The sequence below is a fragment of the Pristiophorus japonicus genome, chromosome 7, assembly GCF_044704955.1.
Source record: "Pristiophorus japonicus isolate sPriJap1 chromosome 7, sPriJap1.hap1, whole genome shotgun sequence".
Taxonomy (NCBI): domain Eukaryota; kingdom Metazoa; phylum Chordata; class Chondrichthyes; family Pristiophoridae; genus Pristiophorus; species Pristiophorus japonicus.
Window position 1 is genome coordinate 28,920,337 of NC_091983.1, and position 23,696 is coordinate 28,944,032.

General features: G+C 46.3%; 1 protein-coding gene across 1 annotated transcript in view; it reads left to right on the forward strand.

Moving 5' to 3' along the window:
* Positions 1 to 23,696, forward strand: part of LOC139266575 (collagen alpha-1(XXI) chain-like) — a 463,005-nt gene that overhangs the window by 380,736 nt on the left and 58,573 nt on the right. The window contains exon 21 of the mRNA XM_070884170.1: positions 23,615 to 23,650. Coding sequence (XP_070740271.1) covers positions 23,615 to 23,650 — 36 coding nt within the window. The remainder of the gene's footprint in view (positions 1 to 23,614; positions 23,651 to 23,696) is intronic.

The following is a 23,696-nucleotide window of genomic DNA, read 5'->3' on the forward strand; positions in this document are numbered from 1 at the left end:
CACGATTGGTGATCAGGATGTCGTCTTGAAACACAACGGTGCGTGGAACAGATTTCAGCAAACTCTCCATGTTTCTCTGGAAAATGGCTGCAGCCAAGCGAATCCCGAAAGGGCACTTGTGGTATATAAACAGCCCTTTGTGTGTGTTGATGCATGTCAGTCTTTTCAAAGATTCAGCCAGCTCCTGTGTCATGTAGGCGGAGGTTAGGTCCAACTTAGTGAACGACTTCCCCCCCCGCTAACGTTGTGAACAGGTCATCCGCCTTGGGCAGCGGGTACTGGTCCTGTAGTGAGACTCGGTTAATTGTTACCTTGTAGTCTCCGCAGATTCGGACCTTGCCATCACTTTTCAACACCAGAACAATTGGACTGGCCCACTCGAACTCGACTGGCGATATGATTCCTTCGCATTGGAATCTGTCCAGTTCGATCTCAACTTTCTCCCTCATCATGTACAGAATCGCCTGAGCCTTGTAATGGACAGGCCGTGCATCGGGGCCTAGATGGATCTGTACCTTGGCACCTGTGAAGTTGCCGATGCCTGGTTCGAATAGCAGGAAACTTGCTCAGCACTTGAGCACACGAGGCGTCATGCACTGAAGGTAGTGCTTTGATGTCATTCCAATTCCATCTAATCTTTTCTAGCTAGCTTCTGCCGAACAGCGTTGGGCCATTGCCTGGAACAATCCACAATGATAGGTCATGCACAGCTCCATCATACGATACCTTCACTGCCGCACTTCCAATGACTGTTTTGAGCTCTTTGGTGTAGGTACGCAGCTTTGCATTAATCGGGCTCAGTTTGGGCCTTTGTGCCTTATTGTCCCACAGTTTCTCGAAAGCCTTCTGGCTCATTATTGACTGACTCACACCAGTGTCCAACTCCATGGATACTGGAACTCAATTTAATTTGACTTTCAACATTATAGGAGGGCTCTTGGTGGTGAAGGTATGTATCCCATACACTTTTTCCTCGGGTTGAGTTGCCTGTGCTGCGTGATCCGCGCCAGATCGATCATCCTCTGCCACATGGCATGTCGCAGCACGTTTGCACATTTGCTGGAGGTGCCCCATTGTTGTGCAGCCTTTGCACACATAGTGCTTGAATCGACATTGATGGGCTTGATGATTACCCCTGCAGCGCCAACACGGTGCCAATGGATTCACATTCAGCCCCAATGGCAGACTCTGATTCATCACAGGTCTTGCAGTCGCAGATGTAGAGGCCCTGCCATATGCAGTTCGGCCTGCTAGTGACGTCATTTTATGCACAGTACTTGCCGGTGAGCTTCGATGTTGAGAAGATATCTGTTTGATGTTATCGTCCGTGGCCATGCATATCTGGGCGATCGCGATGGCCCTGCTCAGGTCTAGGGTTTCGGCAGCCAGCAGCTTTCGAAGAATGACCTCGTGGCTGATGCCCAGCACGAAAAAGTCCCACAGCATTTGAACCAATGCAGCTCCAAAATCGCAAGGTACCGCGAGGCGTCTCAGGTCGGCGACATAATCCATCACGTCCAGGCACCCAAGCGATGGTGCGCGTAAAAACGATACCTGGCCATGAGGATACTCTCCTTCGGCTTGAGGTGGTCCTGAACCAGCGTGCACAACTCTCTACATTTCTTCTCCGTTGGTTTTGTTGGTGCTAGCAGATTCTTGATGAGACCATATATTTTAGGCCCACAGACGGTGAGGAGAACCGCCCTGTGCTTAACCGCGTTAGTGTCTCCTTCCAGCTCGTTGGCCATGAAGTACTAGTAGAGATGCTCGACGAAGGCTTCTCAATCATCACCCTCTACGAATGTTTCCAATATTCCAATGGCAGCCATGGTTGCGTGAAGGTTCGTATTCTGTTACTTGTCGCCAATTGTTGTGTATAGAAGAACTCCACAAGGTTGAGTACATTCTGCTAAACTTAGTGCGACCTTAGTCTTCTTTATTACAACTCCAGAGTGCATAACCAACATGGCAGCCAACCTTTTATACTGGCCCTGCACGTGTGTGCAGGTGACCATTAGGTCTCCAACAGTCGTGCCCTCTGGTGGCAAGTATTACATAGTTACATAGTTATATACATAACATATAGCGTCCTCGATCAGGCCAACATCCCCAGCATCGAAGCACTGACCACATTTGACCAGCTCCGTTCGGCGGGCCACATTGTTCGCATGCCTGACACAAGACTCCCAAAGCAAGTGCTCTACTTGGAACTCCTACATGGCAGGCAAACCCAAGGTGGACAGAGGAAACGTTTCAAGGACACCCTCAAAGCTCCCTTGATAAAGTGCAACATCCCCACCGGCACCTGGGAATCCCTGGCCCAAGACAGCCCAAAGTGGAGGAAGAGCATCCGGGAGGGCGTTGAACACCTCGAGTCTCGTTGCTGAGAGCATGCAGAAACCAAGCACAGACAGCGGAAGGAGCGTGCGGCAAACCAGACTCCCCACCCATCCTTTCCTTCAACCACTATCTGCCCCACCTGATACACTGTAATTCCCGCATTGGACTGTACAGTCACCCGAGAACTCACTTTTAGAGTGGAAGCAAGTCTTCCTCGATTTCGAGGGACTGTCTATGATGATGACGGATAACATAGCAACATAGAAAATAGGTGGAGTAGGCCATTCGGCCCTTCTAGCCTGCACCACCATTCAATGAGTTCATGGCTGAACATGCAACTTCAGTACCCCATTCCTGCTTTCTCGCCATACCCTTTGATCCCCCTAGTAGTAAGGACTTCATATAACTCCTTTTTTAATATATTTAGTGAATTGGCCTCAACAACTTTCTGTGGTCGAGAATTCCACAGGTTCACCACTCTGGGTGAAGAAGTTTCTCCTCATCTCGGTCCTAAATGGCTTACCCCTTATCCTTAGACTGTGACCCTGGTTCTGGACTTCCCCAACATTGGGAACATTCTTCCTGCATCTAACCTGTCTAAACCCATCAGAATTTTAAACGTTTCTATGAGATCCCCTCTCATTCTTCTGAACTCCAGTGAATACAAGCCCAGTTTATCCAGTCTTTCTTGATAGGTCAGTCCCGCCATCCCGGGAATCAGTCTCGTGAACCTTCGCTGCACTCCCTCAATAGCAAGAATGTCCTTCCTCAAGTTAGGAGACCAAAACTGTACACAATACTCCAGCTGTGGCCTCACCAAGGCCCTGTACAACTGTAGCAACACCTTCCTGCCCCTGTACTCAAATCCCCTCGCTATGAAGGCCAACATGCCATTTGCTTTCTTAACCGCCTGCTGTACCTGCATGCCAACCTTCAATGACTGATGTACCATGACACCCAGGTCTCGTTGCACCTCCCCTTTTCCTAATCTGTCACCATTCAGATAATAGTCTGTCTCTCTGTTTTTACCACCAAAGTGGATAACCTCACATTTATCCACATTATACTTCATCTGCCATATATTTGCCCACTCACCTAACCTATCCAAGTCACTCTGCAGCCTCATAGCATCCTCCTCGCAGCTCACACTGTCACCCAACTTAGTGTCATCCGCAAATTTGGAGATACTACATTTAATCCCCTCATCTAAATCATTAATGTACAGTGTAAACAGCTGGGGCCCCAGCACAGAACCTTGCGGTACCCCACTAGTCACCGCCTGCCATTCTGAAAAGTATCCATTTACTCCTACTCTTTGCTTCCTGTCTGCCAACCAGTTCTCAATCCATGTCAGCACACTACCCCCAATCCCATGTGCTTTAACTTTGCACAGTAATCTCGTGTGGGACCTTGTCGAAAGCCTTCTGAAAGTCCAAATATACCACATCAACTGGTTCTCCCTTGTCCACTCTACTGGAAACATCCTCAAAAAATTCCAGAAGATTTGTCAAGCATGATTTTCCTTTCACAAATCCATGCTGACTTGGACCTATCATGTCACCTCTTTCCAAATGCGCTGCTATGACATCCTTAATAATTGATTCCATCATTTTACCCACTACCAATGTCAGGCTGACCGGTCTATAATTCCCTGTTTTCTCTCTCTCTCCTTTTTTAAAAAGTGGGGTTACATTGGCTATCCTCCACTCGATAGGAACTGATCCAGAGTCAATGGAATGTTGGAAAATGATTGTCAATGGATCCGCTATTTCCAAGGCCACCTCCTTAAGTACTCTGGGATGCAGTCCATCAGGCCCTGGGGATTTATCAGCCTTCAATCCCATCAATTTCCCCAACACAATTTCCCGACTAATAAGGATTTCCCTCAGTTCATCCTCCTTACTAGACCCTCTGACCCCTTTTATATCCGGAAGGTTGTTTGTGTCCTCCTTAGTGAATACCAAACCAAAGTACTTGTTCAATTGGTCCGCCATTTCTTTGTTCCCCGTTATGACTTCCCCTGATTCTGACTGCAGGGGACCTACGTTTGTCTTTACTAACCTTTTTCTCTTTACATATCTACAGAAACTTTTGCAATCCGTCTTAATGTTCCCTGCAAGCTTCTTCTCGTACTCCATTTTTCCTGCCCCAATCAAACTCTTTGTCCTCCTCTGCTGAGTTCTAAGTTTCTCCCAGTCTCCGGGTTCACTGCTATTTCTGGCCAATTTGTATGCCACTTCCTTGGCTTTAATACTATCCCTGATTTCCCTTGATAGCCACGGTTGAGCCACCTTCCCTTTTTTATTTTTACGCCAGACAGGGATGTACAATTGTTGTAATTCATCCATGAGGTCTCTAAATGTCTGCCATTGCCCATCCACAGTCAACCCCTTAAGTATCATTCGCCAATCTATCCTAGCCAATTCACGCCTCATACCTTCAAAGTTACCCTTCTTTAAGTTCTGGACCATGGTCTCTGAATTAACTCTTTCTTTCTCCATCCTAATGCAGAATTCCACCATATTATGGTCACTCTTCCCCAAGGGGCCTCGCACAATGAGATTGCTAATTAATCCTCTCTCATTACACAACACCCAGTCTAAGATGGCCTCCCCCTAGTTGGTTCCTCGACTTATTGGTCTAGAAAACCATCCCTTATGCACTCCAGGAAATCGTCCTCCACCGTATTGCTTCCAGTTTGGTTAGCCCAATCTATGTACATATTAAAGTCACCCATTATAACTGCTGCACCTTTATTGCATGCACCCCTAATTTCCTGTTTGATGCCTCTCCAACATCACTACTACTGTTTGAAGGTCTGTACACAACTCCCACTAACGTTTTTGGCCCTTTGGTGTTCTGCAGCTCTACCCATATAGATTCCACATCATCCAAGCTAATGTCCTTCCTAACTATTGCATGAATCGCCTCCATAACCAGCAATGCTACCCCACCTCCTTTTCCTTTTATTCTATCCTTCCTAAGTGTTGAATACCCCTGGATATTGAGATCCCAGCCCTGATCATCCTGGAGCCACGTCTCTGTAATCCCAATCACATCATATTTGTTAACATCTATTTGCACAGTTAATTCATCCACCTTATTACGGATACTCCTTGCATTAAGACACAAAGCCTTAATAACGTGCTCAAATAGCCACATTTTATTCCCCTTGCTTGGTTTTCCCACTTTCAGAAACACTGCTGTGTGGGAGTCAATTGCCTCTTCAGAAAGGGAGAGATAAGTTCTGAGAGAATATTATCCATGGGTCGCTCTTGCACACGACTCACTGGCCAACTCGAATCATTTTGGTGAAAGCTGGAACAGACTTCCTGTTTGTTCATCTGCAATCAGTTCACAGAAAGACTAGCGAGAAAGATAGGAAGGGGGGAAAAACATTAGCAAGATAAAGCTTTCAGAAAGAACTCTCAAATTTCTGCTTCTAACATTAATTAAGTGTCTAAAGTGAAAATAATGACTTGTCTGTTTAAACATCAAATTACATTTTTTTGTCAATGGATTAACTATGATCGATTAGAAAGATTCATTAAAAGGCAGAAATGGGAGAATTTGTAATGGTGAACAAGGAAATGGCAGAACAATTAAATAAATACTTCGGTTCTGTCTTCACGGAAGAGGACACAAATAACATCCCAGAAATGCTAGGGAACCAAGGGTCTAGTGAGCAAGAGGAATTAAAGGAAATGATTATTAGTAAGAAAATAGTGCTGGAGAAATTAATGGGACTGAAGGTAGATAAATCCCCAGGGCCTGCTGATCTGCATCCCAGAGTACTAAAAGAGGTAGCCATGGAAATAGTAGGTGCATTGGTTGTCATCTTCCAAAATTCTATAGATTATGGAACAGTTCCTGCAGATTGGAGGGTGGAAAATGTAACTGCACTATTTGAAAAAGGAGGGAGAGAGAAAATGGGGAAATGGCTAGCCTAACATCAGTAGTAGGGAAAATGCTGGAGTCTATTATAACGGATGTGATAACGGCACACTTAGATAATGTCAACATGGATTTATGAAAGGAAAATCATGTTTGACAAACCTACTGGAGTTTTTTGAGGATGTAGCTGATAGAATAGATAAGGGAGAACCAGTGGATGTAGTGTATTTGGATTTTCAGAAGGCCTTTGATAAAGTCCCACATAAGAGATTAGTGTGCAAAATTAAAGCAGAGGATTGGGGGTTATATATTGGCATGGCTTGAAAATTGGTTAACTGACAGGAAACAGAGAATAGGAATAAACAGGTCTTTTTCGGGGTGGCGGGCAGTGACTAGTGGGGTACCACAGGGTCAGTGCTTGGGCCCCAGCTATTCACAACATATAAATGATTTGGATGAGGGAACCAAATGTAATATTTCCAAGTTTGCTGACGACACAAAACTAGGTGGGATTGTGAGTTGTGAGGAGGATGCAAAGACGCTGCAAGGCGATTTAGATAGGTTGACTGAGTGGGCAAACACATGGCAGATGCAGTATAATGTGGATAAATGTGAAGTTATCCACTTTGGTAGGAAAAACATAAGGACAAAGTATTATTTAAATGATGATGGTTTGGGAAGTGTCGATGTACAGAGGGACCTGAGTGCCCTTGTACACCAGTCATTGAAAGCAAACATGCAGGTGATGCAAGCAGTTAGGAAGGCAAATAGTATGTTGGCTTTCATTGCAAGAGGATTTGAGTACAGGAGCAAAGATGTCTTACTACAGTTATACAGGGCCTTGGTGAGACCAGATCTAGAGTATTGTGTACAGTTTTGGTCTCCTTACCCAAGAAAGGATATACTTGCCATAGAGGGAGTGCAGCGAAGGTTCACCAGACTGATTCCTGGGATGGCAGGACTGTTGTATGAGGAGAGATTGGGTCAACTAGGCCTGTATTCACTAGAGTTTAGAAGAATGAGAGGGGATCTCATTGAAATGTATAAAATTCTGACTGGGTTGGGTAGACTGGATGCAGGGAGGATGTTTCCCTTGGCTGGGAAGTCTAGAACAAGGGGTCACAGTCTCAGGATACGGGGTAGGAAATTTAGGACCGAGATGAGGAGAATTTGTTTCACTCAGAGGGTGGTGAACCCATGGAATTCTCTACCACAGAAGGCTGTGGAGGCCAAGTCACTGAATATATTTAAGAGGGAGATGGATAAATTTCTAGAAACAAAAGGCATCAAGAGGTATGGGAAGAAAGAGGGAATATGGTGTTGAGATAGAGGATCAGCCATGATCATATTGAATGGCAGTGCAGACTCTAAGGGCCGAATGGCCTACTCCAGCTCCTATTTTCTATGTTTCTCTGTTTCAACAATTCTAAAAACCTGTGAGCCTACTCACAGGTGCATACATTACAGTAAGTTTATTTTTACTTAGCTCAGCTACCTCGTCTTTAAGCATCGTGCCTGAAGTGGCCGGCCGCCCAATGCGCGCCTCTTGCAGCTGTCGGTGTTTTTGCCCGGCGCTGCTGCAGGGGACAGAACTCAATTTCAGGTCTGGTGCGATACCAGAGCGATGCGCACGGCAATGACATCACGATCTCTGGGTGAAGGAGATTGGAGTGCAACACTGTAGCGCTGTTGCAAAGCCATTTGCACCCCATTAGCGCCCCCGGGGAGGCACACAGGCACCCAATTTTGCCCCCTTATTTTCCCTGTAGTTCACTCACACTTAATTCTGTAAAGAGAGCCTTTATAAAATGTGCTACTCGTGTACTATTCTCTTTATACCTGCTACCACCCTATATGTTAACGATGAATTAACAAGGTGTTCCCCTACCGACAGATCACCTGTGGCTCATTACTAAATATAAAATTAGATTGTCTCCTGTCTCTTGTGACTGTCCACTTTATGGGCTCAATTTTCCCCAAAATTGTTTTTTGGCGTACTTGAAGAGTTACCCCCGTTTTTTGGGGGCCCAACTATGCCAAAAAAAAATCATTCGAGTTTCCCCGTTTGAATTCTTTTTGGCGCCGACTAGTCTGTCCTTTAGCTTTGTGGGTGGAGCCTAAGATCTGTGCCAAAATGATCGGGTTGCCATGCTAACCAGGGGACACACTGCGGAATGAGGCTGGAAAGTGAAACATGCAACACATTCTGGCCAGCTCACAGCAACCTGCACAAGCACCTTAAATATTGCAGCAACTTACCACCATTAAATTATGAAAGTGTTTTTGACAAAAGTCTATCTCCCCCTCCTCCCTTGCCTCCCGATGCCAGTGCTGGTACCTGCTACTATCCCTTGCCAAAGGGCCTCCTCCCTCCTGGTCCCCAATACTATCCCAAGCCGAAGGGCCTCCTTCCTTCTAGTACCCGCTCCTAACTCTGGCCGAAAGGCTTCCCTCCCCTGCTGGTGCCAGTACCCGCTCCTAAACTCTGTCCAAAAGGCCTCTCCCCACCCCCATCTCTCCAACTCTCTCTCCCCTCTCTGCTGCTGCTGTCCAGGTCCTGGAAGTGCATCTGTTGTGCTGATTTCCTTACCTGCGCCGATTTTCTTAACTGCCCAGAAGGTTTTTCCACAGAGATCACATACGGCATCCTAAGAAAAATTGGAGTAAATCGGAGCTGGTCAAACTTGCTTAAATGACCAGAATTGGTGCGGATGGCAGGTTACGCCCCCAATGAGGTAAAAAAAAACAAATCTAAAAAAAAAATCATAACTAACTGAGTTACACTTGCACACAATCTTTGGGGAAACTTGTTTTTTAAAAATTTAGGCCAAAAAAAGTGCTACGCGCCAAAAAAATGTCACAAATAACTGGGGAAAATTGAGCCCAAGTGGATAATTAGAATTTTCTGGCACAATCATTTTTCCTTCCCACCTTGCAGGAAGAGAAAATTGTAATTTAATTCTCAGCTTCTCTTAATTGGAGTGGACCTTTTGTGAAAAAGTTTTACTAGTGGTGCCCTTCAGTGGATCTGGCCGAGTTTTGCTGTTAAGATTGGCCGAGTCTCCACGTTCCAGGACTCTGAATGTGTCGCCTGCTTTGTGGTTTGTGCACCCTATTAAAATTGGGGCTATGGTCTCAACAGTACACCAAGTGTTGTGCTCCATCTCTATCTTTATCTTTTTCTTTGGTGTGTATCTGTATTTTTTTCTTTGGCCTTCAATGCTATAAAAGGAAATATTTTGCATTATATAATACCTTTCACATCCCAAGGACATGCCAAAACACTTCACAGCCAATTAATTACTTTTAAAGTCTAGTCACTGTCCTTTTGTAGATGAATACGGCAGTTAATTTGTGTATAACAAGGTCCTACAAACAGCAATGAGATAAATAAACCAGTTGATCTATTTTGGTGGTTTTGGCTGAGGGAAGAATTTTGGCCAGGGCAATGAGGGAACCCTCTGCTCTTCTTTGAAAATGTGACATGGGGTCTGAACAGGCAGACAAAGACTTAGGGCTAGACTTTCCACTGATGATCGCCGAGCTATCGCCCATCTATCGCCCAAACAGGCAGGCTATCGCCCAATTTAGCTTAAAAGTGGAAAGTTGGGCCGGAACATCGCCCACTAATCGCTGGCCCAACTTTCGACACACCTGAATCTGCTATCACCGAGGTGATCGCCCACCGCAACTTTGGCCACATCGCCGGGCTGATCACTCATCGAGAAGATCGCTGGAGAAAAGCTGTTTCCGGCTGGCACCACTCGGCAGAACTAGGCTGCATCAACAAGGGGCTTATGAGGAGAATTAATTTTTGAGTGATTTTAAGGGCCTTATTGACTCTTGGCAATCATCTAATCACATTTCTATGTGTTGAGGATAAATTTAGGCCATTTATAGCAATTTATAGTGAATGAGGTCTGTAATTTCTCTACCAGTATTGGTCAATAATCACATATTACAGACTGAAGATGGGAGAAAGTATATTGAAGAGCATTATGTGCCCAAACAAAGAGATGGCAGACTGCAGAGGAGGAGAAGACCTTACACCCGACGCAGTTACAGGGAAAAACAATTATACCTGAACTTGTCCGATAACATGTGCCTTAGGAGGCTGTGCTTCCAAAAGGAGGTAATCGCTGAGATATGCCAGCTCATCAATGGAGATCTGTAACCTGCCAGCACCATCAGGACGGCATTGCCCATTGAGATAAAGGTTACTGCGACATTTTCCTCCTATGCATTGGGCTCCTTTCAGACCTCAGCTGGCGACATTTACGGTATCTCTCAGCATGCCACACAGGTGACTAAAGCTCGCAGGATGGACTTTATAAGCTTCCCTATGACCAGGTAGGCACAGAGGGATTTGGGTTTCTTGCGAATATCAAACTTCTCCAAGGTGCAGGGAGCAATAGACTCTACGCACATCACCCTGAGAGCACCTTTACAGGATGTGGAGGTGCTTCAGAACCGAAAGGGATTCCATTCACTGAATGTGAAGCTTGTTGGCGACCAGAACCAAATAATCATGGCAATAATTGCTAATTTTCCAGACAGCATCCATGATGCGCACAGAGAGCACTGTCTCTGACCTGTTTAAGAGTCGGCCACAAGGTCACGGTTGGACGCTGGGGAATAAAGATATGGCCTTGCCAGCTGGCTCATGATCCCCCTGCCGAATCATAGAAACATAGAAAATAGGAGCATTAGTAAGCCATTCAGCCCCTCGAGTCTGCACTGCCATTCAGTATGATCATGGCTGATCTTCCATCTCAACACCACATTCCCACCTTTTCCCCATATACCTTGATGCCCTTTGTTTCTAGAAATCTATCTATCTCCCTCTTAAATATATTCAGTGACTTGGCTTCCACAGTATTCTGTGGTAGAGAATTCCACAGGTTCACCACCCTCTGAGTGAAATTAATTCTCCTCATCTCGGTCCTAAATTTCCTACTCCATATCCTGAGACTGTGACCCCTTGTTCTAGACTTCCTAGACAGGAGAAACATCCTCCCTGCATCCAGTCCATCCAACTCAGTCAGAACGTTTCAATGAGATCTCCTCTCATTCTTCTAAACTCTAGTGAATACAGGCCTAGTCGACCCAATCTCTCCTCATACAACAGTCCTGCCATCCCAGGAATCAGTCTGGTGAACCTTTGCTGCACTCCCTCTATGGCAAGTATATCCTTTCTTAGGTAAGGAGACCAAAACTGCACACAATACTCCAGGTGCGGTCTCACCAAGGCCCTGTATAACTGTAGTAAGACATGCTTGCTCCTGTACTCAAATCCACTTGCAATGAAAGCCAACATACTATTTGCCTTCCTAACTGCTTGCTGCACCTGCATGTTTGCTTTCAATGACTGGTGTACAAGGACACCCAGGTTCCTCTGTATATCGGCACTTCCCAAGCCATCACCATTTAAATAATACTTTGTCCTTATGTTTTCCTACCAAAGTGGATAACTTCACATTTATCCATGTTATACTGCATCTGCCATGTGTTTGCCCACTCAGTCAACCTATCTAAAATCGCCTTGTAGCATCTTTGCATCCTCCTGACAACTCACAATCCCACCTAGTTTTATGTTGTCAGCAAACTTGGAAATATTACATTTGGTTCCCTCATCCAAATCATTTATATATATTGTGAATAGCTGGGGCCCAAACACTAATCCCTGTGGTACCCCACTAGTCACTGCCTGCCACCCCAAAAAAGACCCGTTTATTCCTACTCTCTGTTTCCTGTCAGTTAACCAATTTTCAATCCATGCCAATACATTATCCCCAATCCTCTATGCTTTAATTTTGCACACTAACCTCTCATGTGGGACTTTTATCAAAGGCCTTCTGAAAATCCAAATACACTACATCCACTGGTTCTCCCTTATCTATTCTATCAGTTACATCCTCAAAAAACTCCAGTAGATTTGTCAAACATGATTTTTCTTTCATAAATCCATGATGACTTTGTTCAATCCCATTGATATTAACTAAGTGTGCCGTTATCACATCCTTTATAATAGACTCCAGAATTTTCCCTACTACTGATGTCAGGCTAACCGGTCTGTAGTTACCCGTTTTCTCTCTCCCTCCTTTTTTAAATAGTGGGGTTACATTTGTCATCATCCAATCTGCAGGAATGATTTGGATGAGGGAATCAAATCTATAGAAATTTGGAAGATGACAACCAATGCATCTATTATTTCTATGGCTACCTCTTTTAGTACTCTGGGATGCAGATCAGCAGGCCCTGGGGATTTATCTACCTTCAGTCCCTTTAGTTTTTCCAGCACTATTTTCTTACTAATAATCATTTCCTTTAATTCCTCTTGCTCACTAGACCCTTGGTTCCCTAGCATTTCTGGGACGTTATTTGTGTCCTCTTCCGTTAAGACAGAACCGAAGTATTTATTTAATTGTTCTGCCATTTCCTTGTTCCCCATTACAAATTATCCCATTTCTGCCTTTTAAAGAATCTTCCCAAGCTATCATAGTTAATTCATTCCTCACACCTTCATAGTTTCCTTTGTTTATATTTAGGACACTAGTTTCGGATTGGACTACTTCACTTTCCATGTTAATAAAGAATTCAATCATGTTATGGTCACTCTTCCCTAAAGGACCCCGCACAACAAGACTGTTAATTAACCCCTTCTCATTACACAATACCCAATTTAGGATAGCCTCTTCCCTTGTAGGCTCCTCAATGTACTGGTCTAAAAAACCATCTCGTACATACTCCAGGAATTCATCTGCCACAGTATTATTACTAATTTGGTTTGGCCAGTCGATATGTAGATTAAAGTCACCAACTATTACTGTAGTACCCTTGCTAATGCATCTCTAATTTCCTGTTTGATGCCATCCCCTATGCTACCACTACTATTTGGAGGCCTATAGATAAATTCTACCAATGGTTTCTGCTCCTTGGTGCTCCTTAGCTCCACCCAGCCTGATTCTACATCTTGATTTTATGAGCCAATATCCTTTCTTACTGTTGCTCCGACTTCATCCTTTACTAACAACGCCACACCACCCTTTTTGCCTGTCCTTCCTAAATATCAAATATCCTTGAATATTCAGTTCCAAAACCTGGTCACCCTATAATCATGTCTTGGTAATTGCAACTATATCGTATCTGTTTACATCTATTTGCGCTGTGAATTTGTCTACCTTATTACAGATGCTATCTCCCTAGTTAGTCGGTTCGCTAGAATTCTGGTCCAAGCATAGGTCAAGTGTAGTCTGTCCCCACGCAACAGCTCTCTCTTTCCCGAGTATTGGTGCCAGTGCCCCATGAATCGAAACCTACTTTTCCTATACCAACTTCTGAGCCACGCATTCATCTCCCTGATTCTATTGACCCTATGCCAATTTGCTCGTGGCTCAGGTAATAATGCAGAGATTATTACCTTTGTGGTTCTGTTTTTCAATTTAGTCCCTAGCTGTTCAAACTCTCTCAGCAGAACCTCTTGCTTAGTCCTACCTATGTCATTGGTACCTACGTGTACCACAACAACTGGATCCTCCCCCTCCCACTCTAAGTTCTTCTCCAGCCCAGAGGAGGTATCCTTTACCCTGGCACCAGGTAGCAACACAGCCTTCGGGACTCACGCTCTAGGATGCAGAGAACCCTATTTATTCCCCTAACTATAGTGTCCCCTACTACAACCACCTGCTTCTTTACTCCCCGCACTTGAATGGCTTTCTGCACCACGGTGCCTTGGTCAGTCTGCTCATTCAACCCACACAGTCTGCACACTTGTCTTAAGGTTTGCAAGAACCTCAAATCTATTGGACAAGTGCAGGGACTGAGGCTCCTGCAATTCGACCTCCTGGGTCCCTTACCTGCTTCACTCGCAGTCACACCCTCCTGTCCCTGACCACGTGTCAATTCTAAAGTATTTAATCTAGAGGGTGTGGCTGCCTCCTGGAGCAAAAGGTCCAGGTAACTTTCTCCCTCCCTGATATCTCATAATGTCTGTAGCTCGGACTCCAGCTCCTCAACTCAGAGCCGAAATTTGTCGAGATGCAGACACTTACCGTAGATGTAGTCGCTCTGGACCAAAACATCCAGAAGCTCCCACATATTACAGCAGCAACACATCTCCTGTTTTCCCATTCTTTTATTTAATTAATTAGTTTAACGTTAATCAAGTATTTACCCTATATAGTTTATTAAATTAGTTAAACAAATAAAGGTTAGTTTTTAGTATTTAGTTATATGCTATATGTTAATTTAAAAGAAAAAAGAAAAACTTAGCCCACAATCACTACCAATCACTTACCTGCCTTACCTGTCATGTCACACAGCAGAGTTCTCCTCACCCAGAGCCGTGTGATTTCCTGGCAGAGGCAAAAAAAACAGATTAAAAACCCAGGCCAATTGGGGAAAATTTGGAATAATTCCTCTCCGACCCAACCAGGCGATTGAAACTAGTCCAGGAGATCACACTCGCCGTATGCTGTGGTCTACTGTGGCTTTTATCCCCACTCTCGGGCCTCGGTCTGTTCCCGCTCAGGTATGCCTCCGCTCTGCGGAAAAAGTTAGGAAAAACAAGGCAAAACAACACCTTCCGGCCCCACTTCACCTAACTCTTCCACTTGCCAAACTATTGTTCTCTCACTCGGAGCTGATGCACTCCAAGCTAGCAGCACCCAGCCCTTGGTTTTTAAATTGCTTGTGGCTCAGATGAGTCACCACTGGTCAGCTGCTCAAAGAACCGGTTTTAACTAGTTTTAATTAACCGGCTATTTAGCAAACTGCTGGAGAGCTAGTTTGTCTCTACTTCAGCCTGAAAGAATCTATTATATGTGTAATGTACTTTTGAATGACTCCACGAGGCAATGTGTTGTACTCAAACTGTAGTAACCTTGGTCCTTTATTTCAAACTCCAGAGTGAGGCACAAGCATGATGTGCAGCCTTTTATACTGGGCCCTGCCACCAGTTGCACCCTCTAGTGGTGCCAGCATGTATGTACACAGTGTAAACCTTATTGATAGTACATCAGGTAAACAAGTCTCCATCTTATGCAACCACACAGTGACTACACAGAGAGTACATCCATAGTTTGCATATATAACATCACTCTCCCCCATGTCCTTTGTGCCAATTACCTTTGCACTATGTGTTCTGGCTCAGCTCTCCCCAGACTTAAGTGCCAATAGCTTTGCACCTTGGCTGTGCTTTGGCTTGGCTCTCTCCCTGTTAACCCCCCAAGTCCTTTTGCCACAACGTTGGGAAGTGGTTACCAGATTGGATGGTTCGATGATGCGGTGGAAGTTTCAATGGGTTCTGGGTGTGATCCCTGTGTGAGTCCATGACTACATACATCCATTTACCCACCCCCCACAGTGAGATCATGCAGCTGGCCCGTTACATTAACATACAGGATCAGACACAGTGCAAGTACAAAGAAAGGAAGAAAAAACATTTTTTTTTTACAGTTTGTATCATGACATCTAGGTTCAGTGAGTTACATTCGTTACGTTTTACGGTTGTGCGCCAGGATTGGGTAGATTGCATTCATGGTTTAGTCATGGTCAGTATTGAGGTAGCTGTACAGGTATACGAGGATGCTAGTTCCAGAGCAACTGGACGGAGTCCTAGTTGTTTGATGGCGACACTGCACCTCCTGCGGGGGGGGTGGGCTTGGTTTGCTCACCTAGCCAGGACTCAGGGCCTTTGCCATTGCCTAGTGGTGGGCAGAGCCACAGATGTGTGTGGTCTTCCTTTGAGGGCTGCAGAGTCTTCTGCCTGCTCTCTAATGGTGTTGGGAACCTGGCTGTTCCAGGGCCCATTTGGGAAACTTGTTGGTTCTTACCTTTCGCTCTCGGACATGGCCAAGGTAGCGACTGGGTCTGGGGCTGCGCCATCTCCACCCAGGTGATGGGTAACAGCGGCCGACTGCGCGTATTGGCACCGTTTTAATTTCCGGATCCGTGGAGAATAGTGCCAACAGGTGCCTGCTGTGTGGGATAGACCTGGGGCAGGGTATCAGGATCAGTGTCTTCACCCTCCTGAGGTCGCTCGCTTGCTACTTTTGGGGACACTCTATTCCCAACATCTCTGAACAACATTTTGTTCTTTACATTAGGAATCGTACCTACAATTCGCAACAACACTTTGTTCAGAATCTTAATCGGTTCGTTACATTGATTGCCATGCATACAATGTCTCTTTAAGTCCTTTAAGAGAACCCTGCTGGCTTTACCCCAATCAAATCCTTTGTTAGACATCACGTGTTGGTCCCTCAGCGTTGCACCTCGTGATATTGCCGCAACCATCTTTTTTTTCAGCCACGCTGCCCCTCGCTGCAGCAGGAACGCCATCTTGCCTCTGTCCTCGAGGTCTTGATCCTTCTCTTCCGTAATTTTGCCACAAAAGCTGCAAGGGTGCCTGTGAATTCAATTTTCCTCCCCAGGAGTCCTGCCACTGGAGCCGGGAAGGTACTTTTAGGTCGTTCAGGTTGGATCATTGCCATGCAGTCATGATGAACAGTCTGTGCCTCAGGTGCTGCGCTGGTCTATTCTCTAGTGCCTGGCCCAAGCGAACATGAGGTTTTTCTCTGCCTCTGAGCATGGGGGACATCAATTGCTGGAGTGAAGAGGTCTTCCCATTTCCACTGGATCTTCCCCATCCACCTTCTTCCACCTTGGGAACAGCTCCTTGGTGTAGGTGTGCAACTTTTCCTGTACTCAACCAGCTCGGGTCGTTTTTCGTTCCATAGCCTCTCGAAGGCATTCTGGCTCATCACTGACTGGCTCGCTCCCATGTCCACTTCCATGAAGACTGGAACGCCATTTATCTCGGACCTCCATCTTCACTGAAGGACAATCGGTGGTGCAGGTATATACTTCTTCTTGGGACTGAGCTGTCTCTCTGGCCAAATCACCTTACTCCCCGCTGGATTCAAAGTCATCTACCGACTCCTCTGCTAGATGGTGAGTACTATTTCTTTTACACATAAGCTGGAGGTGGCTCTTCGTGTTACAGGCTTTGCATATGTACTCAGCAAACCGACACTCGTGAGCCCTATGGTTTCCTCCGCAGTGCCAGCATGATGCTACTCGATTAGCACCCTTCGGCAGACTCTGAGTTCTGGAACCCTGAGGTCTGTTCTCTCTGCCCTGGGCAGAGCCATGTTCTACAGTCTTGCCTGTGAAAGGCACCATTCTGTGTAGAGTAGTTGCCGGGTTTGAGTCCACAGGATGAATTATTTGCTTGGTGCTGCAGGTCGAGGTCATGAACACCTGACTGATGCTGATGGATTTTTGCAGGTTGACTGTGGTGTCGGCAGATAATAGCTTGTGAAGGAGGCCCTCATGGCCAATTCCTGTAATGAAGATGTCTCTCAATGCTTCGTTGAGGTGCGTGCCAAAATCACATGGTGCCACAAGTCTCCTGTGGTCGGCAGCATGTTTTGCAATCACCTGGCCCTCAGGTCTGCGGTGATTGTAGAATCTGTGCCTGGCCATGACGATGCTCTCTTTTGGTTTAAGTTGGTCGCGAATTAGTTCAGTCAGCTCATCTTATGTCTTATCCTTGGCCTTCGTGGGTGCCAGCAAGTCTTTGACAACTGGTCAGCAGTATAGCCTTGCGCTTCTCTGCCAATGTGTCCGTCTCCCCTGCCAGGTCGTTTGCCATGAAATATTGCTCAAGCCTTTCCATGAAGGCATCCCAATCTTCACTCTCTGCGAAGTCTTTTAGTGTGCCAAAGGTAGCCATGATCACATGAAAGTCCTTATTCTCGTCGCCAGTTATTATGTCTGTAATGTACTTATGAATGACTCCACGAGGCAATGTGTTGTACTCAAACTGTAGTAACCTTGGTCCTTTATTTCAAACTCCAGAGTGAGGCACAAGCATGATGCATCTCTATACTGGGCCATGCCACCAGTTGCACCCTCTAGTGGTGCCATGTATGTACACAGTGTAAACCTTATTGACAGTACATCAGGTAAGCAAGTCTCCATCTTATGCAACTATACAGTGACTACACAGAGAGTACATCCATAGTCTGCATATACAACTGAATCCTAAATATTTAACTGTTCATTTTACTTAGAAGCAATTGCCACTAGCCTCCAAATCCCAGACGGAAGCTGAGAAGCGCTACAATGAAAGCCATATAGCTATACGCAATATCGTTGAAAAGACAATTGAAGTTCTGAATGCCTGGAGCACTCAGGAGGCAGCCTACAATACCACCCTGAGCAGGTCGCTGAGTTAATTGTGGTGTGCTGCATGTTGCATAACCTAGCTATGAGGAGAGGACAACAATTGTCAGATGGGACTGCCAGTCCACCTAAGGAGAGAAGGGAGGCAGAAGAGAAAGACGAGGAGGATGATGAGGACCTTGGGGAGGACAATCAGCCTGTTGATGAACCCATGCCCCCACACCCCCCCACAAGACTGGAAAAGCCCCGTGGGAGTTACGCAGCTGCAAAAATCTTGCGTCAGCAGCTCATAAATGAATGCTTTTCATGAACTTACACTGGTGACAGTTACAGTTACAGTTAAAGAAAGACAACAGTTGCAGTTGCGTCACGTTTCATCCTTGCCTGGCCTGGCCATTGTTTTCCAACAATTGTTTTCATGTTTTACCTTATCTTACATTATTAGAAGACACTGCACAACAATTGTAAAATTCAATAAAAAATTTTAATAATTTAACAATGTAGGATTTATGCATCCATTCCCCCCCCCCACCCCACCCCCCAAACGGTCTTTGCAAAAAAAAAAATGCATGCGCAGAAAGGTCATTGCTAGGGGCGCCAGCCTTCCACATCGCTGCGGCCCATTTCACATCGCTGAGCTATCACCTCCCAAGAAAAGCCAAAAGTAGGGATCAGAAAAATGGCCGACCTTCTAGTGAAACATCGCTACGGCTGGAACATCGATAGCCAGCTAAGTGGAAAGTCTAACCCTTAGTATTACATCTCATCTGAAAGAAGGCACCTCCAACTTCTTCAGTACTGCATTGAAGTGTCAGCCGAGATCGGCTCAATACCTGCAGCGGGGTTTGAACTTACGACCTTCTGATTCAGGGCAAAGAGTGTTACCAGTGAGCCCAGCTCAATTCTGACAAATAAATTATGTACTAATATTGAAAAGGGCTTTAAAAAACGATCATTTTAGATTCACAAGGGTCACTTTCTTTGGTTTCCATTCAGCTGCACTGGATCATCTGGGTGTTGCAAATTTTAGAAAATCGTCCAGGGTGGAACAACAACTTGTATTTATAAAGTGCTTTTTATGTAGTAAAACACACATCTGTAAAGAAACTGACCTGATTTTCCTTCATTAATTTAAATTTTCTGATATTCACTGCATCTGGGTGCAGAGCTAGGAAAATCTCCCATACAGTTTCAATTGGAGTAAGAATATATACCCCAGCCATTGGCAAAAATAGGCAATGGCTGGGGCACATTGTATTACTTGAATTGAAACTGTATGGGAGATGTAAGGAGATATGTACTAGTCACTAAATACATGCTTATTAAAACATATCGCTACTGATAGAAAGAAATTGGCAATGATCTTGAAAGGTCGAAAGTTTCATTAAAATTAAGAAAGTCCCACTTTGTTAAGAATATGTCTGTATTCTTAATTATTCATACAATTTTCTGGTGTGGAAAAGAAACTTCTACCAGATGTGTTGTCCTCTTCTCTACCTCGTCCATCCTTGCATCCAACAGGAAGTGCGAGCAGCTCATCAACTTTTTTGTCACTAAGATTAAGTCAATCAGTTCAGCTACCTTTGCTGTATCCAATCCTTGCCCAATAAGAAGCTGCCCTTGGCCTCTTCCTCATCAACATGCTGCTCCTTGGCGGCATTATCCACAGACATGTTAGCTTCCACATGTACGATGTTTGTGTGTTGACCGGTCTCTCCCCCGCCCTCCCCCACCGCCTCACCCCATGCCATCTCTCCCGGCACTCCCCCCGAGGCCGTCTCTCCTGCCCACCCACCCGGTGCCGTCTCTCCCGCCCACGACCCCCCACCGGTGCCATCTCTCCTTCCCCTCCCACCCACACAGCGATCTCTCTCCCCCCCTCCCCCATCCCCACAGCAATCTCTCTCGCCACCCCCACACAGCGATCTCTTCCACCCCGCCCCCACACGATCTCTCCTCTTCCACCCCACCCCCACACAACGATCTCTCCTCTTCCACCCCACCCCCACACAACGATCTCTCCTCTTCCACCCCCCCACACACAGCGATCTCTCCGATCCCCCCTCCCCACACAGCGATCTCTCCCATCCCCTTCCCCAAACAGTGACATCTGCCGCCCCCTCCCCGCACACAGCGATCTCTCCCTCCCCACACACAGCGATCTCTCCCCCCCCCACCCCCACACAGCGATCTCTTCCCCCCCCTCAAACAGCAATCACTTCACCGCCCCCCCGCCCCCACACAGCGATCTCACCCATCTCCCCCCCCCCCCGCACACAGTGTTCACTCCCCCTCCCCCACCCCACACAGTGATCTCCCTCACCACCCCACCACACAGCAATCTCTACCCCCCCCACAAAGCGATCGCTCCTATCCCCCCCACACAGCGATCTCTCCTGCCCCCTCCCCCCCACACACACGCAGCGATCTCTCACCCCCCCCCCCCCACACAGCGATCTCTCCTGCCCCCCGCACCCCCCCCACACACACAGCAAAACTGAATCTTCTTCAACATGTTGGTGAGAGCCAAGAGTACTAATCGGGGAATTTTTCGAATAAAGTTGCTGCATTGAAACTATTTTATGCCAATTAGGTTACATAAAACAGGGGTCCCAAGGCACTGCACAGTACCAAATGTGTCAAAAGGATTTTTGCTTCTGTGCAAATTTCTGTAATAATCAAACAGGGTTATTCAATTATTACAGAAATCGGATCAGTCCTTAACTAGTTATTCAAGTGGTATATTATCCTTGCTATTTATACTTTGGTGATTCCATTTTATAATAGTTTGGTATTTATATAGGTATATTTCAAAATAGATGATTTTTACTTTTATAGAAAATCGGTTTTCAGAACTATGGGCCCAAGTTTCGGCCTCAGTTGCTCCTGATTTTTTGGAGCAACTGGTGTAGAACGGAGTATCTTAGAAATTCAAATTCTCGGCATTTAGTTTGCTCCAGTTCTAGTCAGTTAGAACAGTTTCACTTTGGAACAGAATTTTTTTTTCAAAAGGGGGCGTGTCCGGCCACTTACGCCTGTTTTCAAAGTTTCGGCAGTGAAAACTTACTCCAAACTAACTTAGAATGGAGTAAGTGAAGATTTTTGTACGCTCGAAAAAACCTTGTCTACACTTTAGAAAATCAGGCGTAGGTTACAAATCAGGCGTAGGGAATGAGGGGGGGGGGGTTAAAGGGAAGTTTACAAACATTAAACACTTCAGTTTTACAAATAAAGAGCCATCATCAATAATAAATGATGATAACATCAATAAATCAACCAATAAATCAATCAAAAAAAATTAATAAGATATAATTAAAAAAAAAACAATAAATAAAACATTTTCTACTTACCGACTGCAGCACCGGGAACCCTCCAACAGCGTGCTGGGATGCCCCCCCCCCCCACCCCACACAGTGTGTCTCTATCTCTCTATCTGTCTGTCTGTCTGTGTCTCTCAATCTCTGTCTGTCAGTGTTTGTGTTTCTGACAGTGAGGGGAGGGGGAGGAGAGGGGTAGAGGGAGAGAGGGGGGGCAGGGGGAGGGGAGGGAGGGAGGCAGAGGGGGAGGGAGAGAGGGGGGGCAGGGGGAGGGGAGGGAGGGAGGCAGAGGGGGAGGGAGGGATGGGGGAGGGGGGAAGAAGGGGAGGGGGGGAGAGAAGGGGTGAGAAGGGAGGGGGGGAGGAGGAAAAGGAGAAGGGGAAGTGGGGGGAGAAGGGGAAGGGGGAAGGAGGAGAAGGGGAAAGGGGGGGAGAAGGGGAAGGGGGAAGGAGGAGAAGGGGAAAGGGGGGGAGAGAGGAGAAGGGGAAAGGGGGGAGAGAGGAGAAGGAGGAGGGGGAAAAGGAGAAGTGGGGGGGGAGGGGGAGGCTGAATGGGCCGGGCCCGGCGGCCGGGCCCAAGACTTCGGGCAGGGCCCGTCCCCAGCACCAGATTTACAGGTAGGTGGCATTGGGTCGGGTCGGGTCCGGGGTCGGGAGCGCGGGTCGGGGCCGGTCCGGGGGGGCGGGGGGGGGGGGAGGAGGTGCGGTCGGGAGCACGGATTGGGTCGGGGGGGGAGGTGCGGTCGGGAGCACGGATCGGGTCGGGGGGGGAGGAGGGAGCATGGGTCGGGTTGTGTCGGGGGCGGGAGGACGGAGGTCAGGTTGGATCGGGTTGGGTCCAGTCCGGGAGGTCGGGTCCGGTCTGGTCCGGGGGCGGGGGGGGGAAGCGGGAGTCGGGTCGGTGTCGCAGTCGGTCCGGGCGGGGGAGCGGGAGTCGAGTCGGGTCGGGAGGAAGCAGGAGCTGGGCGTGGGAGGAGCCTTATCCACGCAGCCCCAGTGAGGCCCACTGTAGCGCGCATGTGCAGAGGTCCCAGCACTGTTTTCAGCGCAGGGACCTAGCTCCGCCCCCTACAGCTCGTGCTGCGCCGCGCCGAGGGCCAGAGGACCAGCAGGGAGCCAGAGAATCTGGAAGTTTTTTTTAGGCGCTCTTTGTGGCGCGAAAAACGGGCGTCCAGGTCAACTTGGGCCCTATGTGATGTCTTCATCTACAGTGAGCTTGATATAGCTGTTTGCCATCCAGCCCCAGCAGGTTGAGGCTAGTCAATTGTAAATTTCAAAACTATGATTGATAGATTTTTGTTAGGCAAGGGTATTAAGTTTTGTGGAACCAAGGTGGGTAGATGAAGTTAAGATGCAGGTCAGCTGTGATCGAATTGAAAGGCAGAACAAGCTCGAGGGGCTAAATAGCCAACTGCTGTTCCTATGTTCTTATGTTTCTCGGTGCACATCTGTAGCACCAACCCCATTGTGTCAATATTCTTCCTAAGTATCGTTTGAAAAAGAAAGTCCTGAAATAAAGGAAGATAGATATTACTAAAAAAATAATCTGTTCAGAACTTTAATTTTTGGGCTTCATTATTGTCTGAGAGTAATACAACTTATTTTAAGTCAACCTGTTGTTACAAAAATATACTGTTTAGGACTATTTTTGAACATTTCAGATCAAAAATATTGAATATTCAGCGTAGATTTTTATTGTATTTTTACACGAGATATTCTTTCACTCGGTACAAATGTTTTGATTCTGGTAAATGATAGTTACATTCTGCAAGATATAGATGAAACTGAATGCTAAAATAGTTCCGAACTTTTAGTTTGCATATATCATGTGAGAAATATAACGTTTTCACAAAAGTTCAATGTATTTTCTTTCAGGGTGACAAAGGAAATGCAGGTGTCAAGGGAAATCAGGTAAATAGCACTATTCTCTTGATAATTACAAATCAATTAATAGTTA